The sequence below is a fragment of the Gopherus flavomarginatus genome, chromosome 22 (genome assembly GCF_025201925.1).
Source record: "Gopherus flavomarginatus isolate rGopFla2 chromosome 22, rGopFla2.mat.asm, whole genome shotgun sequence".
NCBI classification, from domain to species: domain Eukaryota; kingdom Metazoa; phylum Chordata; order Testudines; family Testudinidae; genus Gopherus; species Gopherus flavomarginatus.
In genome coordinates, this window is record NC_066638.1 from 4,142,799 (window position 1) to 4,156,021 (window position 13,223).

Below are 13,223 nucleotides of genomic sequence, written 5' to 3' on the forward strand. Positions count from 1 at the left end.
TGCCCCATGCATCAAAGATAATGCTATAAATGGCCACATTGTTAACTCTTTCACTGCTTACCAGAGCATGTAGGGGGATCAGCTGGTGAGGACAGAGATGGGTTGTCTATATTTAAAAGGCTGTGCTGCTGTGTTGCGTCAGTAAAGACATTGCCTACGCCCCTGGGAGGGCGTCTCCCATCCACACTGCCTATGCCCCTGGGAGGCCACCCCAGGAGGCCGTGCAGTAGCTGTGTTGACAGGAGAAGCTCTCCTTTGACGTAGTGCTGCTGCCTACACCAGCAGTGAGGTTGGCGTAACTGCATCGCTCAGAGCGACGTCAGCCTGACAAGTTGCCAGTGTGGGGCAATGTACATGGTAACTGTCAGGGTTGTGGAGCTCACTGCAACTATCCCCCCTTCCTGGTTTCTCAGCGTCAGGCCTTTTGCTTCTGCACATCCCGGGGTGGACACCAGGCTCTTGGCTACTGTACCCTGAGCTCAACTGTGCTGACACCGCAGGCCTAGCTGGGTTTGAGCACCTGCCATTCTGCCTATCAGGAGTCCATGCCCAGTGCGATGCAGTGATCAGCCAGCCACCTCACCACCAACTCCAATGAGATGAATTAATTAAGATGGGGAATTAATTAGTCTCGTTAGAGTTGGTATGGCAACACCCCTTTTTTCATGTTCTCGGGCTGTATATATATTGTCCTGCTGTATTTTCCACTGCACACATCCCATGAAGTGGGCTTCAGCCCACCAAAGCTTATGCCCAAAGACATTTGTTAGTCTCTAAGGTGCCACAAGGACTCCTCCTCCTTCTTGCTGATACAGACTAACCCGGCTGTTACCCTGAGACCTGTCTAGGGTGAACAGATGTCCTGATTTTTCAGGGACAGTTCTGATATTTGAGGCATTTTCTTATATTGGCTCCTATTACCTCCCACCCCTTGTCCTGATTTTTCACACTTGCTGTCTGGTCACCCAAGACCCGTCAGCCTGGCCAGTGGCTTAAGCTCTCCCTGTCTCATGGACCCCCAGCCCGGGGCTCTGACGCTAGGGGGGACTGGGGGTCGCAGGGGGCCCCGGCCGCCTGGGAAGCCCTGGCAGGGCGGAGCTTGGCTGCCCGCCGGGACCAGCCGCCTCTTCCAGCCGAGGGGCGGGCCTGGGCGGGGAGCAGCCGCCGGAGCCGCGCCCCAGCCCGGGCTGTGTCTGCCCGGCCATGGCGCTCGTCTTCCCCGCCGTGCGGGTGCTGCTCGGCCTCTTCTTCCTGCTCACCGGGGCGGTGAAGCTGACGGAGCGGATCTCGGCCGAGCTCTACCAGCAGCTGGTGAGCGCGGGGGCCCGGGGCTTGCAGCAGGCTGCGGCGGGGGCCTCGGGCTCGGGGCCGGGCTGGGAGCTGGTTCGTCGGCGGGAAGCGAGCTTGGCAAGCGGGGCTCGCCGCCCTGCAGCCTCCGAGCGGCTCCCGGGGGTCTAACCCCGGTCCCGTGGGGCTGGGCGGGGGCGGCCGGCGAGCTCCGACCCCATGGCCGCTCCCAGGCTCCGGCTGGGACTCTGGGCAGCTCGCCTGGCGAGTCTCCCCCTCCCGCCGCAAGGGAGGCTCTGGGGTATTGCCCCCTTCCCCTTTCCCATTGCCACCGTGCGGCCCCCCCGCACCCCCGGACTGTGGGGCGGCCCCCCCTTTCCCATTGCCACCGTGCGGCCCCCTGCACCCCCGGATTGTGGGGCGGCCCCCCCTTTCTCCTTGCCACTGTGCGGCCCCCCCGCACCCCCGGATTGTGGGGCGCCCCCCCCTTTCCCATTGCCACCGTGCGGCCCCCCCTGCACCCCCAGATTGTGGGGCGGCCCCCCCTTTTCTCATTGCCACCGTGCGGCCCCCCTGCACCTCCGGATTGTGGGGCGGTCCCCCTTTCTCCTTGCCACCGTGCGGCCCCCCTTTTCTCATTGCCACCGTGCGGCCCCCCCGCACCCCCGGATTGTGGGGCGGCCCCCCCTTTCCCATTGCCACCGTGAGGCCCCCCCCTGCACCTCCGGATTGTGGGGCGGCCCCCCCTTTCCCATTGCCACCGTGCGGCCCCCCCTGCACCCCCGGACTGTGGGGCGGCCCCCCTTTCTCCTTGCCACCGTGCGGCCCCCCTGCACCCCTGGATTGTGGGGCGGCCCCCCCTTTCCCATTGCCACCGTGCGGCCCCCCCTGCACCTCCGGACTGTGGGGCAGCCCCCCTTTTCTCATTGCCACCGTGCGGCCCCCCTGCACCCCCGGACTGTGGGGCAGTCCCCCCCTGCACCCCTGGATTGTGGGGCGGTCCTCCCCCCCCCCCCCCGAGTTGTAAGTGACGGGAGGGTGGTTGACCTCTGCAAATGAAAGTGCATCGCAGGTGCAGGCCAAGGGCTCTTCCCAGAATTGTGATTGGTGCTTTGTGTTCTGGGAGAGCAGCACCCCATTGTGCTGGGGGCTGGGGTAGGATCAGGGCCACAGGGGGAAACAAATATTTACCACCCAGCGGTGGCACAACTTACAAACATATATCAAGAGATCAAAACCTCAGCTTAACATTGCTCTGCCTGAAGGCTTGTTACCTTTCCTAGTTACACATTAACCCCCGGGGTTGGCAGAACTGACAGGGGTTGGAGAAATTATCTTTGCTTTCCCACCAGTTTGTTTCTTTGTATGTCTAACAGCATTTTGCCTGTAGTCACTTGCCCTGTCCCCTGTCTGGTCAGTGAGTTCTCCCTGTTGGTTGTGTGGCTTTCTCACAGCAGCAGGGGAAAGCGACCCCCGCCCCAAACCCAACCCAATGGTATTTACAAACCCAAAGCTGGTCAGGGACTCGGGCTGGAGGTGACATCTGAAAGGGCTGTAACTGGCTTGAGGTGGGGTGATCCAGTGGCTAGAACACTGGGCTGGGGGGCCTGCGAACTGGGTTCCATTTCTCACATCTGTCACTGGGGTCAGATTTTCCAAAACTGCTCAGCACCAGCAGTGAGAGTTGGGGCGGGCACACAGATGTTCAGAGGAGCTCTGATCACGGGCTACATGTTGGATGCCGAGCAATCTGGAAAATCTAGCACCGTCCATGGCTTCAGGGCAACTGTGTTCAGCCCACCCAGTAGACACGGGGATCGGTTATAAACCCCAACTTGGAAAGTGCTGGGGCTACGATGAACTGATTCTGTGTTACTTTCCATGTAAACGTTGTTGAGCCCCAACCTGTGCAGTTATCGAGAGAGGAAGCGCTCTCCAGTGTCACTTAGGCATGGACTGTCCAGAGATCAGCGGGTTGGATGCTGAGCATAGAAAATCTGACCCCAGATGTGGGTGCTGAGCACTTGAAAATGGGGGGCCTGATTCTACTCTCAGGTCCACCGATGTCAATGAAAACTAACTCCATGGAGTGATGCTGGTTTTACACCTGTGCAGGTGAATGCAGGATCTGGCTCACAGCCCTTAATATCTGTTGCTAGCAGTGTGGGATTGTTATGGCAATTCTTCAGGAACTGCTAATGTTGCTCTCCAGCGCCCTGCCAAGAGGCCTTGCAAAAATTAACTGACAAGATAAGAAGTTAAATAATCTGCCTGTGAACTTTCCCTGATATAACACACAAATAAATTAACTTCGATTTAAGCTGAGGCCAACAGGGAATAAAGGAGCAAAGAGCAGAGGTTTCCAGTGCTCTGTGGCTCAGAAGCAATATTGCCAGCTGGCAAAAACTATCATGAGAGGAGAGTTTTAGTACTGGAATGTCACCTAGAGCTGCAGGGGAATAAACAGTCTGTGTCAGCACAGCAAGGTGTTCTCTGCCACCTTGAAACATTCCACCTGTAACCTCACCTGAAGCCTTGACGATGATGATCTGTTAGGGTTGCGGCACTCTGGATGCACTGGCATTGCCTTCTGGCATAGTAACATTTCGTCCTTATGTAGCCCTTTCCATCCAAAGAGCAGGTAGCTGCCTGCAATGGGAACGATCATTAGCCCCATTCTATAGACAGGGGTAGTAATTTGCCCAAGGTGACCCACAGATTTTGTGTCAGAGCTAGGGGGAGAACCCAGGAGTCCTGGCTGCCTAAGCCACCCACTCAGTGCAGTGTAAGAACCCATATAATTAACATGCCCTAGGGTGGGTTGTGGGAAGGATTCTTAACTACCCCCCCCGTTGCCCCCCAGAAAGAACGTCGAGCCAGTCCAAAAGCAGCCTGGAGGTGCAGGTTGGAGTCAGGCACCATGGAGTTCCAAGCGTAGTGCTGCTAGGCTGGGACCCTCTTTCTCAGGCACAGAGGGGACACCCCAGGGTTGAATTTGCTGTTGGATTGAAAGGTCCGGCTGCTTGTTTCACAGCTTGGCTGGGCGCTGAGCACTTCAGAGAGCCTGGCTGGAAGTGTTGGGAAAAGAGGTTGGGCTGGCAGCCTGGGAAAGTGGGATCCTACGGGATGGGAAGGTGCTGGCCAGAGGGTGGGCGGAAGGGGGGATTTGAGGCAGGATGAGAATTTGCTACACTGCAGGGCAGATTTTTGGTGCTTACGCAATAAATAACAAGTCCCTTGTAGGCCTAGGGCCTGGTTTCGGGCAGTGCTGCGCTCCTGCTGCCCCACTGACTGCCCTTGGGGGCACCTAGCACTACTGCAGACAGGCCTTTTACTTGGGAGCCCCCCAGCTGCCTTTCTAGACCTGAAAGCAGGGGTCACCCTGCACCTTTCCCAGCCCCCCGTGGGCTCCAGGCCGCCCATCTCCTCTCTGCAAAGGACCATGCACCGTGACTGAGCCCCTGCCATGCCACAGGCTCAAATGCCCCATTCCCGGGAGGGGAACCGCTGCGGCCCCAAACCCACTGACGCTCCCTTCCCCATTCCAGAAGTCCCAGTTTGTGCAGTTTGCCGATGTCTTCCCCCTGAAGGAGTTTGGCTACAAGCCGGAGCCGGGGCAGTATCTGCAGGTGGTCGGCTGGATTGAGGTGGTGGCTGGGGTGCTGCTGGCCTTTGGGCCCCAGCTCCTGCAGGAGATCAGCAACTTCGTGCTCACCATCGTCATGATCGGTAGGTGTTGGCCGCTGGGCTTGTTACTGAGAGTTCCCTGGCCCTGCTATCCCCCCTCCTCCCCTCGCACCAGGGAGTCCTGGCTTTTGCTGCAGGAGCCCCAGAATTGATCTTTTCTCCTCTGTGGTGATGCCATCCCGTCCTCCGGAGCTCCCAGCCCCCAGCTCTCTGGGCAAGGGGCTAGGATACTCTTTGGAGCAGTCTCTCGTGATTGATGCTCCCCCCTTCCCCAGGGGCTGGATGCAGGGTCTCCACGCTATCCCCAGCCCCTGGGGCACCTCGAATGGCAGGCTCTGCCCACCTGAACCCTGCTCTGTGCCTGTGTGTGGCTAACGTAACCCGTGGAAAGATGCCCAGTGTCCTGAGACAGGAAAGGTCAGTCAGGTCTCTGCTCTCGGCAGGTGCATTGCTTCCTGCAGGAAGTTCCCCAGGGGCTTGGCCTGGCTGCAGGAACTGGGGTTCCACCAATTCCTTCTGCCCCGATATTCAGCCTAGGTTTTCTACTCCCTCCTATTCACACCTGTCAGCCATCTCTCAAGCCTCCCCTGGCTCCTAATCATCACTGTCCAAGTTCAGCCAATTGAGCTCTTTATGGTCCGTCATTTAAATCCTCTCCAGCCCCCGATGGGTATAAATCCTCGGCAACTGCCTCCCTTCTCGTGCCCAGCTCCAAAGCTCCTCAGAGCGGCTCTGGAACAGTTCGGTGTTAATGGGGGTGTTGCAGTGAAAGGTGGGCAGCAGTCTGCACCATGCCAGCAACCAGAAGGTTAAAGGCAAGTGCCCTTGACGCGGGCAGCGATTCTTCAGGGTGAAAGGCTGCAATTTCCATCTCTTGTTCCCGGCAGGATTCACCTTGCCGGGGGAGCTGGCTGGTAACAATCTTCTCAAATGGCGTGTCAGTTACAGGCCAGAAAATCACTGTCTGCTGTAATCACGAGGCTGCACATGTTAAAGTGGGGACCCTTGGCTTGCAACGACAGAGCTGACCTTAAGTAACCCGGCCCTGCAAGCTCCTGGGGCTAGCGGCCATTCATCAGGTTCAAATCTAGCATGCTCTGCACTGGTTAATAGCTTCTCCCTGTCTGCCAGGCCCCGGGCTGTGCAGGTCAGATGGTGCCTCCTCCGTCCTGTCACAGAATGATGGACGTTGGATTCCTTTCGGGCCCCATCTAGCCCAGCCCTGTGGCCAGCACTGAGAGCTCCATGCAGGGAATTTACTGCTGCTGCTCTGACCAGATCCGTGGCCCGGTTAATTGGAAGAGAGAGTGGAAAGCTGTTTAGAGTCGTGTGTATCCCTTTGACCCTGACTCCATGCTGTGGTGCTCACAGGGGTGCGGTCTGGTATGGGGAGGGGCAATGGGGGCTTTACGTCCCCTCGAGGGATTCTGGGACCTGATCTGCCCCCTCCAGCATAAATTAGAGCATCCCCAGAGGCTGCTCTAAATTTACTGCCCCCTATGGACAGCTCCACTGCCCCAGAACAGCAACCCCAATTCCATCCTCAGCATGACCCTGGGGCCTGCAGGGTGAGCCCAACAGGGACGTTGAGCAGGCACCATTCCACCCAATGGGGGGCCCCTCTCTATGCTGGGGATACTCCCCAGGGGCTGGATAAACTGGCTGTGCAGTGGCTGAGCTGCCGTTAGTCTGCAGCAGGGCACAGTGTCGGGACCGCCTAGGGGAGCGTTATCTGCACTGGCAGTGGAGTCCCCATGCTCTCTAGTCTAGCCAAGGACGTTTCCAGAGCTGCTGCAGAAGTTTGTGTGGTTGGTGATGGGGCGGGACCTGCTGGCTGCAAGCGTTTGCCATTGCTAGCTGCCATCAAGCCACTGAGCGAGGCCAGGGAGCCACAGTGTCAGAGTGGGAGCAGAGCCTGGGAACGTGTCCCCTTTCCACTCCCAGCGTCCTTGTCCTTAGGCAGCCAGGGGGAGCGTTCCATGCTGTTCTCCGTGGGGAGCTGTGGTGGCTTCTCTCATGTTTGTTTGGTGCCACGGCGGAGCTTGTGCAGAGAATGGTCTGTTGGCGTCAAAGTGAGCTGTAGGGTGGCTAATGCCGAGACCCGTAGAGATAAATCTCTGGCAGAGGAACATGAGCCCTGTGAAACCTAGGTCTGCCCAAACTCAGGGCCTGGTCAGCATCTGTGGGGTTCAAATATTATCCCCTAAAGAAAACCCTCTGCACCTGACCCGGGGTGCTGCACCCTGCCTGAGTCTGCAGAGTGCCTGAGACAATAGCTCCTAGAGGTGTGAATTGCCCCCATCCATCTCATGGGGTATGTTGACTCTGAAGTGTAATGACAACGGTTCAAAGCCATGGGGCCACCTTTTGGAGTCAGGTGCTTTGGACTGCTAGTGAAGGGGTGGCTCTGACCTTTCATTGGTCCCTCTCCTGACTCTTCCCCAGCGTATTTTCTTCTCTATCTCCCCAGGTGCCATCTACACCCTGCTGGTGCTGAAGGAGCCGTTGGCCATGTGTGCTCCAGCTACGATCTGCCTGGGCCTCCTGCTGCTGCTCAACATACGAGGAAGGGGGGGCAGGGCCAAGTCCAAGTTTGAGTGACTGGAATGAAATGGGGGGCGGGGGCACTGGATTGGCAGGAAATGATGTCCTCCCCCCAACAAAGTGTTGCAATGACATGGCTTCCTGCCAATGAACTTGCCGCTTACGCGCAGCACAAACTCACAAATCCTGGGGAGGGACCAGCAGGCCCTGCTGGCAGAACTGGGCCCCAGTGCTGGCTAATCCGGGGACCTGCTGCAGTTGTGTGCAGAGTGTGGGGAGCAGCTGCCGGTCTGAAAGCTTTGCACAGAGGCTGGGAAGTTTCTCTTTCTGCCCTGGCTTTGAAGGCAGCTTGTCCTGACCTGCCAGGTGGGGGAGGGTAATTGGAACTGGGCTGTGGTGCGTTGTGCTGGGACCTCATGGGGTGGTGGGGGAGCTCTGGAGTGTGCCCCAAATGGGTAACAGCTGTGTGAGTTCCCACAATGGGTCACCCTCCAGTGTGACCTGGGGTGAGTCGGGGGGTGTGTGTGTGTGCGCGTGTGTGTGTCAAGCTCCCATGGTCTAGCAACCCCTTCACCTCTCTGCCAGCCAGTGCTGGGGGGACAGTCCCCCTAGGAACTGAGTTGAGACCAGAAAATTCATCTCATGTCCAGACAGTTCCTGGCTGGATTTGAACCACTGACATCCCATCACTGATCCCAGTCCAGGCCTTGTGGGAATCTTTGCGGCTCCCATTCCTTGGGAGCCGCAGACAGCTTGGATTTTCAGTGGAAATAGCTGAGGTGAACCCCACCTTTGTTTCCTGGGGGCCCCACCCTTCCCCGCTGGCCAGGGAGCGTGGTGTGTAAGGACTCTGTGCAGTGGGAATGAAGGAGGAACCTTCCAACTCTGCAACGTCTTTGCTGCTCAGAGCCAGTGGAGATGCAGCGTGGTCCTCCGAGGCGGTGCCAGAAGGCTGCGGATCTTGCATCGGGTTCTCCAGGGTGGATGTTGTGAGGTCTCTCCACTCTGATGTATGTGATTCCAGCACAGGATCCTCCTCCATTCAGGTCAGCCCCAAAGCTGCACTGGGGTGCCGCCATTGCCAGCGAGACATCCTGCCCCCTGCGTTCTCCAGGCCTTCTGGGCCAAACCCCACAGGGCCGCTCCCCGAACTTGGACATTTGCTCTGCAGTCTCAGTTCTCCCCACACGCTCTTCTCGCCCCAGGAGCCAGCTTGCGTTGATTCCTTCAGGCTGCAAGGCTCCAGGGCTGATTCCCAGTGTCTGCCCACATTGCTTTTCCCTTCTTGCTGCTCACCCAGCATCTCCAATGTGAGCCCAAGTCTCCTCAGTCCTAGGACCAGCCAACCTGGCAGGCACAGGGCAGGGACTGCCCACTTTGCTCTGTCGCTAAGAATCATATTGTGGTGCCAGGGCCCCGTGGAGCTGTCTGGCCAGACCTCAGGGGAGAAGGTGGTGCTGACTGCTCTGGACGGGGACGACGTAGCGCTGACTTTTAAATAAAACCTCTGTTTCCAACGGGCTGCCTCTTGTTCTGCCCCCAATCTGGGCCTCAGCATCAGCGGCTGCTGCAAATGGGTGAGTCGCTGCCATGGGCTGCACTATCCTCGCTGCTGAGGAATTGGAAAGGGACCGGGGGCTGGGTGTGTGTGTGACAACCCCGTCCTCAGCCCTTGGAGGGCAGGGCATGCGGTGGGGGAAATGGGCCTCTTGGGAGACTCCCCGGCCATGCCGTGGATGGGCGATGCCTGCCTGCTGATCCAGCTGGGGCCAGGGGAGGGTGCAGGTGGGGTGTGAGCACAGGGTGGGGCTGGGGGAAGGGGGCAGCTGGGCGGAGCTTGCCCTTGGAGGGGCCATCCAATAGCTTGACCCTTCCCCTAGAAGAGGGGCTGAGCTCTGAGTCACACCTGGCGGGAAGCAGCAGTGAGTCCCAGAGGTCAGAGCTGGGGAAAGCCCCAGTGCGTAGCTGTGGCCAGAATGATGGTGAAGGTTCATGAATGGTCACAGGGGCCTGTTCTATGGAACGGTTTAAGAATAGACGTTGGAAGGAGACAGGCCGCCTGGTGCCTTGAGGATGAGGTCTCCTGCAGCCCCTGCCGGGGGCTCTCGCAGGGCAGAAGGGGGCTCCTAGCCCCTAGGTTGCTTGAAAAATGCATCTGCAGCAGGGACTGGTTTGGGGACAACCGCTTCCTGCACGAGCTTGGTCTGACGTGCGAGGGCATGTGTGTGAGCTGCTGGCATCCCCAGAGCAGGCGGCACGGCCCCCGCTGCGCTCGCAGGATCACAGGGCAGGTGCTGGCAATTTGGGGGGGAGAGAGGAGGGACAAACCCCTGCCTCGCTCCCTCCTCTGCACCCCCCACCCGGCAGCACTTAGCTTCTCCTGCCCTGACAGCCCCCCGAGCCCGGCTGCGAGGGATTCTGGCTGTGACAGGTGCAGCCATAGCTCGGGGGGTGGGGAGCAGGACAGTTCATGCTGCAGCTGCTGGGCTGGGGTGACTCTCTGGGAGCCCAGGCCCCGGGGGCGCCTGAGGCTCAGGGCTTCCTGCTGGCCTCCCACCCCTGCCCCTCACCCCTCCATCACTTGTCACATTCCCAGCATTTTTCCCCAGCCCCTCTGACTCCTCTTACAGGAGCAGGATTCACTTTCCTTCCTCTTCTGGTGAGCCTGGTGTTTGCCTGGCATCCAGCAGGATGGCTCCAGGGGCGCATACCCTCAGTGTGGGGCAGAGACGGGCCAGGCTTCCCGTTCTGCCCTGCTTGGGGGCTGAGAGCCAGGCTTGGTCTCTCTGGTGAAGCCTTGCTGGCGGACCCAGTGGCCAAGGGCTGCGTATCCCCAAGGACCGAGCTCCCTGCTTGGCCCTATCGGGGCAGGGTAGTGGCACGTTGGCAGGTGGGTCTTGGGGGGGCAAGGGGCAGGGCCTGCTCTTGCAGGGCCCCACATCTTCCTAGACCCAGGCAAGAGCCTTTCCATCAGCTAGCACAGCCCAGGGAGCAGTTTGCAGTGCAGACGAGATCCCCGAGGAGCAGAAGATCAGAGAGAAATCAGCCTGTGGGTGGATGGCAGGTGAGGCACGGTCACCGCGGGGGCGGGAGCCAGGCAGCAAGCTGGAGCCTCTGAGATATGTGCCGCACCAACTGTCACAGGGCCAGGGCGAGAGAGCCCCAGAGGACCCTGGGGCCTGATTCTGAGGTGAGGGATGTGTGTGTGAGAGAGAGACACGCCCACAGCCCTGTCAGACTGAGAATATGGGCCCTGGTTCTCCATTGCCCTGCTTGGGTGTGGAAAGCAAGTCAGAATAGTGGCACTCACTTTGCACTAGTGCAGGGTTTCTTAAACTTCATTGCACCGCGACCTCCTTCTGACAACAACAGTTACCACACAGCCCCGGGAAGGGGGAAAAGCCCCACCTCCCTGTGGGGTGCCAGAGCTCGAGAGCGTTAGCCCTGGGCAGTGGGGCTCGGACTCTGGCTTCAGCCCCAAGCCACAGCAAGTCTAACACCAGCCCTGGTGACCCCATTAAAATGGGGTCCTGACCCACTTTGGGGTCCCAACCCACAGTTTGAGAACTGCTGCACTAGTGGAAACAGCAACACCAGGAGCAGGGCAGTGGAGAATGGAGCCTAGAGGATTTACCAGGCAAGCTCAGACAGCATATGTCTAGCTAACATCCAAGACCTCAAGAGGAGGAGGAAATCCTTGCAGTGCGCCTGATTCCCTGAATGGGATGGATTCCTTCCTGACCCCTACAGAGTACACTGTGGAGACTGGCAGTTGATTACCACAATCATCCTACCTTGCAGAGATAAAAAGATGGGCCGAATCCTATCCACCTACTGAACACCTGAAATGCCTGCTGGAGTCAGTAGGATTGAGAGTGCTCAGGATCTGATTTTTGGTTGGTGATCCAGCCTCAGCATTTGCCTCAAAGAATTCCTGCAGCAAGGAGTTCCACAGCTTGATTATGTGCAGCATGAGAAAGCACTGGCTTCGTTTTGAAAATAAAAGAAGAGCCATCTATGCGTCATCCTGATGCTAATGTGTGTGAGTTGCCAGCACATCATAGCCCAGTGAGCTACTTGGCAAACTGCTTCGTGGTCTGATTTTTCACTGACGATCAAAAGGAATTATTTACCCCGTTCCCAAGCCTGAGACGAGTATCTGTAACGGAGGCCAGAAGGAGACCATGCGAAACAGTCTCAGGGGCATACATGCTGGAACTAAGGCTGCGGAGGGGGGCTGCCGCACCGCCTGGCTTGAAGTGGTTTCCATTATATACAGTTTGGTTCAACGGCTCTCAGCACCCTCGCTATACGCATTGTTCCAGCCCCCCTGCTCGGGGGCTCAGATCGGTGCCTCTGACCCACTTGCTTTTTGTTTCTGAGAACAGAGAATTAATTTTGGGAAAGTCGTGGGCAGGACAACCTCTGAGAACCAGGTCACCTCACCCATTGCATCCGCCCCCACCTAGTCGAAATGGAGCTGAGTGGGCTCTGAGACCGGGGGAACACATGAGGGGACACACTCGACAGGCCTGCTGAGATATTTATTCTGGAATCCCCTGGGGTATTGCAGCCAGGCATCTGAACCCCAGAGAGCAGCACTAGGCCCCAGCTCTGGACATTTTGCTGCTGCTGAAATCCCCAGCTAACCCCAGCCTCAGAGGACAAACAGGCATTGGGAGGATGACGCATCAGTGAACAGGGAGGGCTTTTCTTGGTGTGTTTCTACTAGCAGTGATTACTCAGTTGCTGAGTGGATGGGAAGGAAGGTCCTTGTTGCACATAGTCTCCCTGACTCAGCAAAGAGACCCCCAGTGTCTGGTGCTCATCACAGAGGGGGCAGGAGTCTCCCATTGGCAGAAGTTCCATTCTCCCAACTCCCAGGGAGGGTGGCAGGGATGCTTGGAGATTGGACCGTTGGAAGAAATGGAAGTCCTACTGAACTAGTTCTGGCCAGTACAACATAGTGTGTGTTATGCTGTCACTTCTCCTTATGTCTGCAAAGAAACCCCCCACAAAATGTGGCCAATACAGTGCTGTGAGCCTGAGTCTGTAGACAGACTGAAACTCCAAGAGGGATGTGAACATCGATCACCGTGGTGTGTGGACTCTGAAACCTGATGAAATATGCTGGTGTTTGTTTACATTTGTCATTGTGGATCCTTTTAATCAAGAAGTCTGTGACTCACTGTTTGTGGGTGGAGCTTGGTGGTGTGGGCGGAGCCTGAATAGAGACTAGCTACTTTTCCCTCTACAGCCTGATCTCCGCTGACTTGGAGGTCCTGGGGATCAGTAAGTTGTTTACTCTCATGCTTCCCACTCACAAACACAGAGCAGGAGGCCCGGTATTGGGTCCATGATCGTACACTGGCACAGTGTCCATCTGTGTGGTTTCTGGGTGCACACATCCATAGCTGGGAAGGGGCCCACAGGTTCCAAAAGGAAACCATCTAAGAATGTATTCCTTCCTTTCCAGCCAAGGTTTTCCGAGCACATTATAAGCAGTAACTAACTAACCCGTGCAAAGCTTGTTGCTCAGATAGGAGGAAACTGAAGCACCAAGAAGGGAAAGTCACGCACCCTAGTTCACACTGCGAGTTTTGGAACAAAACCCAGGTCTCCTGAAGCCCCAGTGCTGGAGCCTGTGACGGAGCACAGACCAATCTAGTGCTGCGCACCTGTCTGGCAGCACCTCCCAGGAGTGC

General features: G+C 57.7%; 1 protein-coding gene across 1 annotated transcript; it reads left to right on the forward strand.

The window, feature by feature from the left end:
* Positions 1-1,154: 1,154 nt before the first annotated feature.
* TMEM35B (transmembrane protein 35B) lies at positions 1,155-8,882 on the forward strand. The gene is made up of 3 exons (XM_050932604.1): positions 1,155-1,311; positions 4,836-5,016; positions 7,445-8,882. Exons 1-3 carry the CDS (start codon positions 1,204-1,206, stop codon positions 7,573-7,575), a joined length of 420 nt encoding a protein of 139 aa, XP_050788561.1. The 5' UTR covers positions 1,155-1,203; the 3' UTR covers positions 7,576-8,882.
* Positions 8,883-13,223: the final 4,341 nt, after the last annotated feature.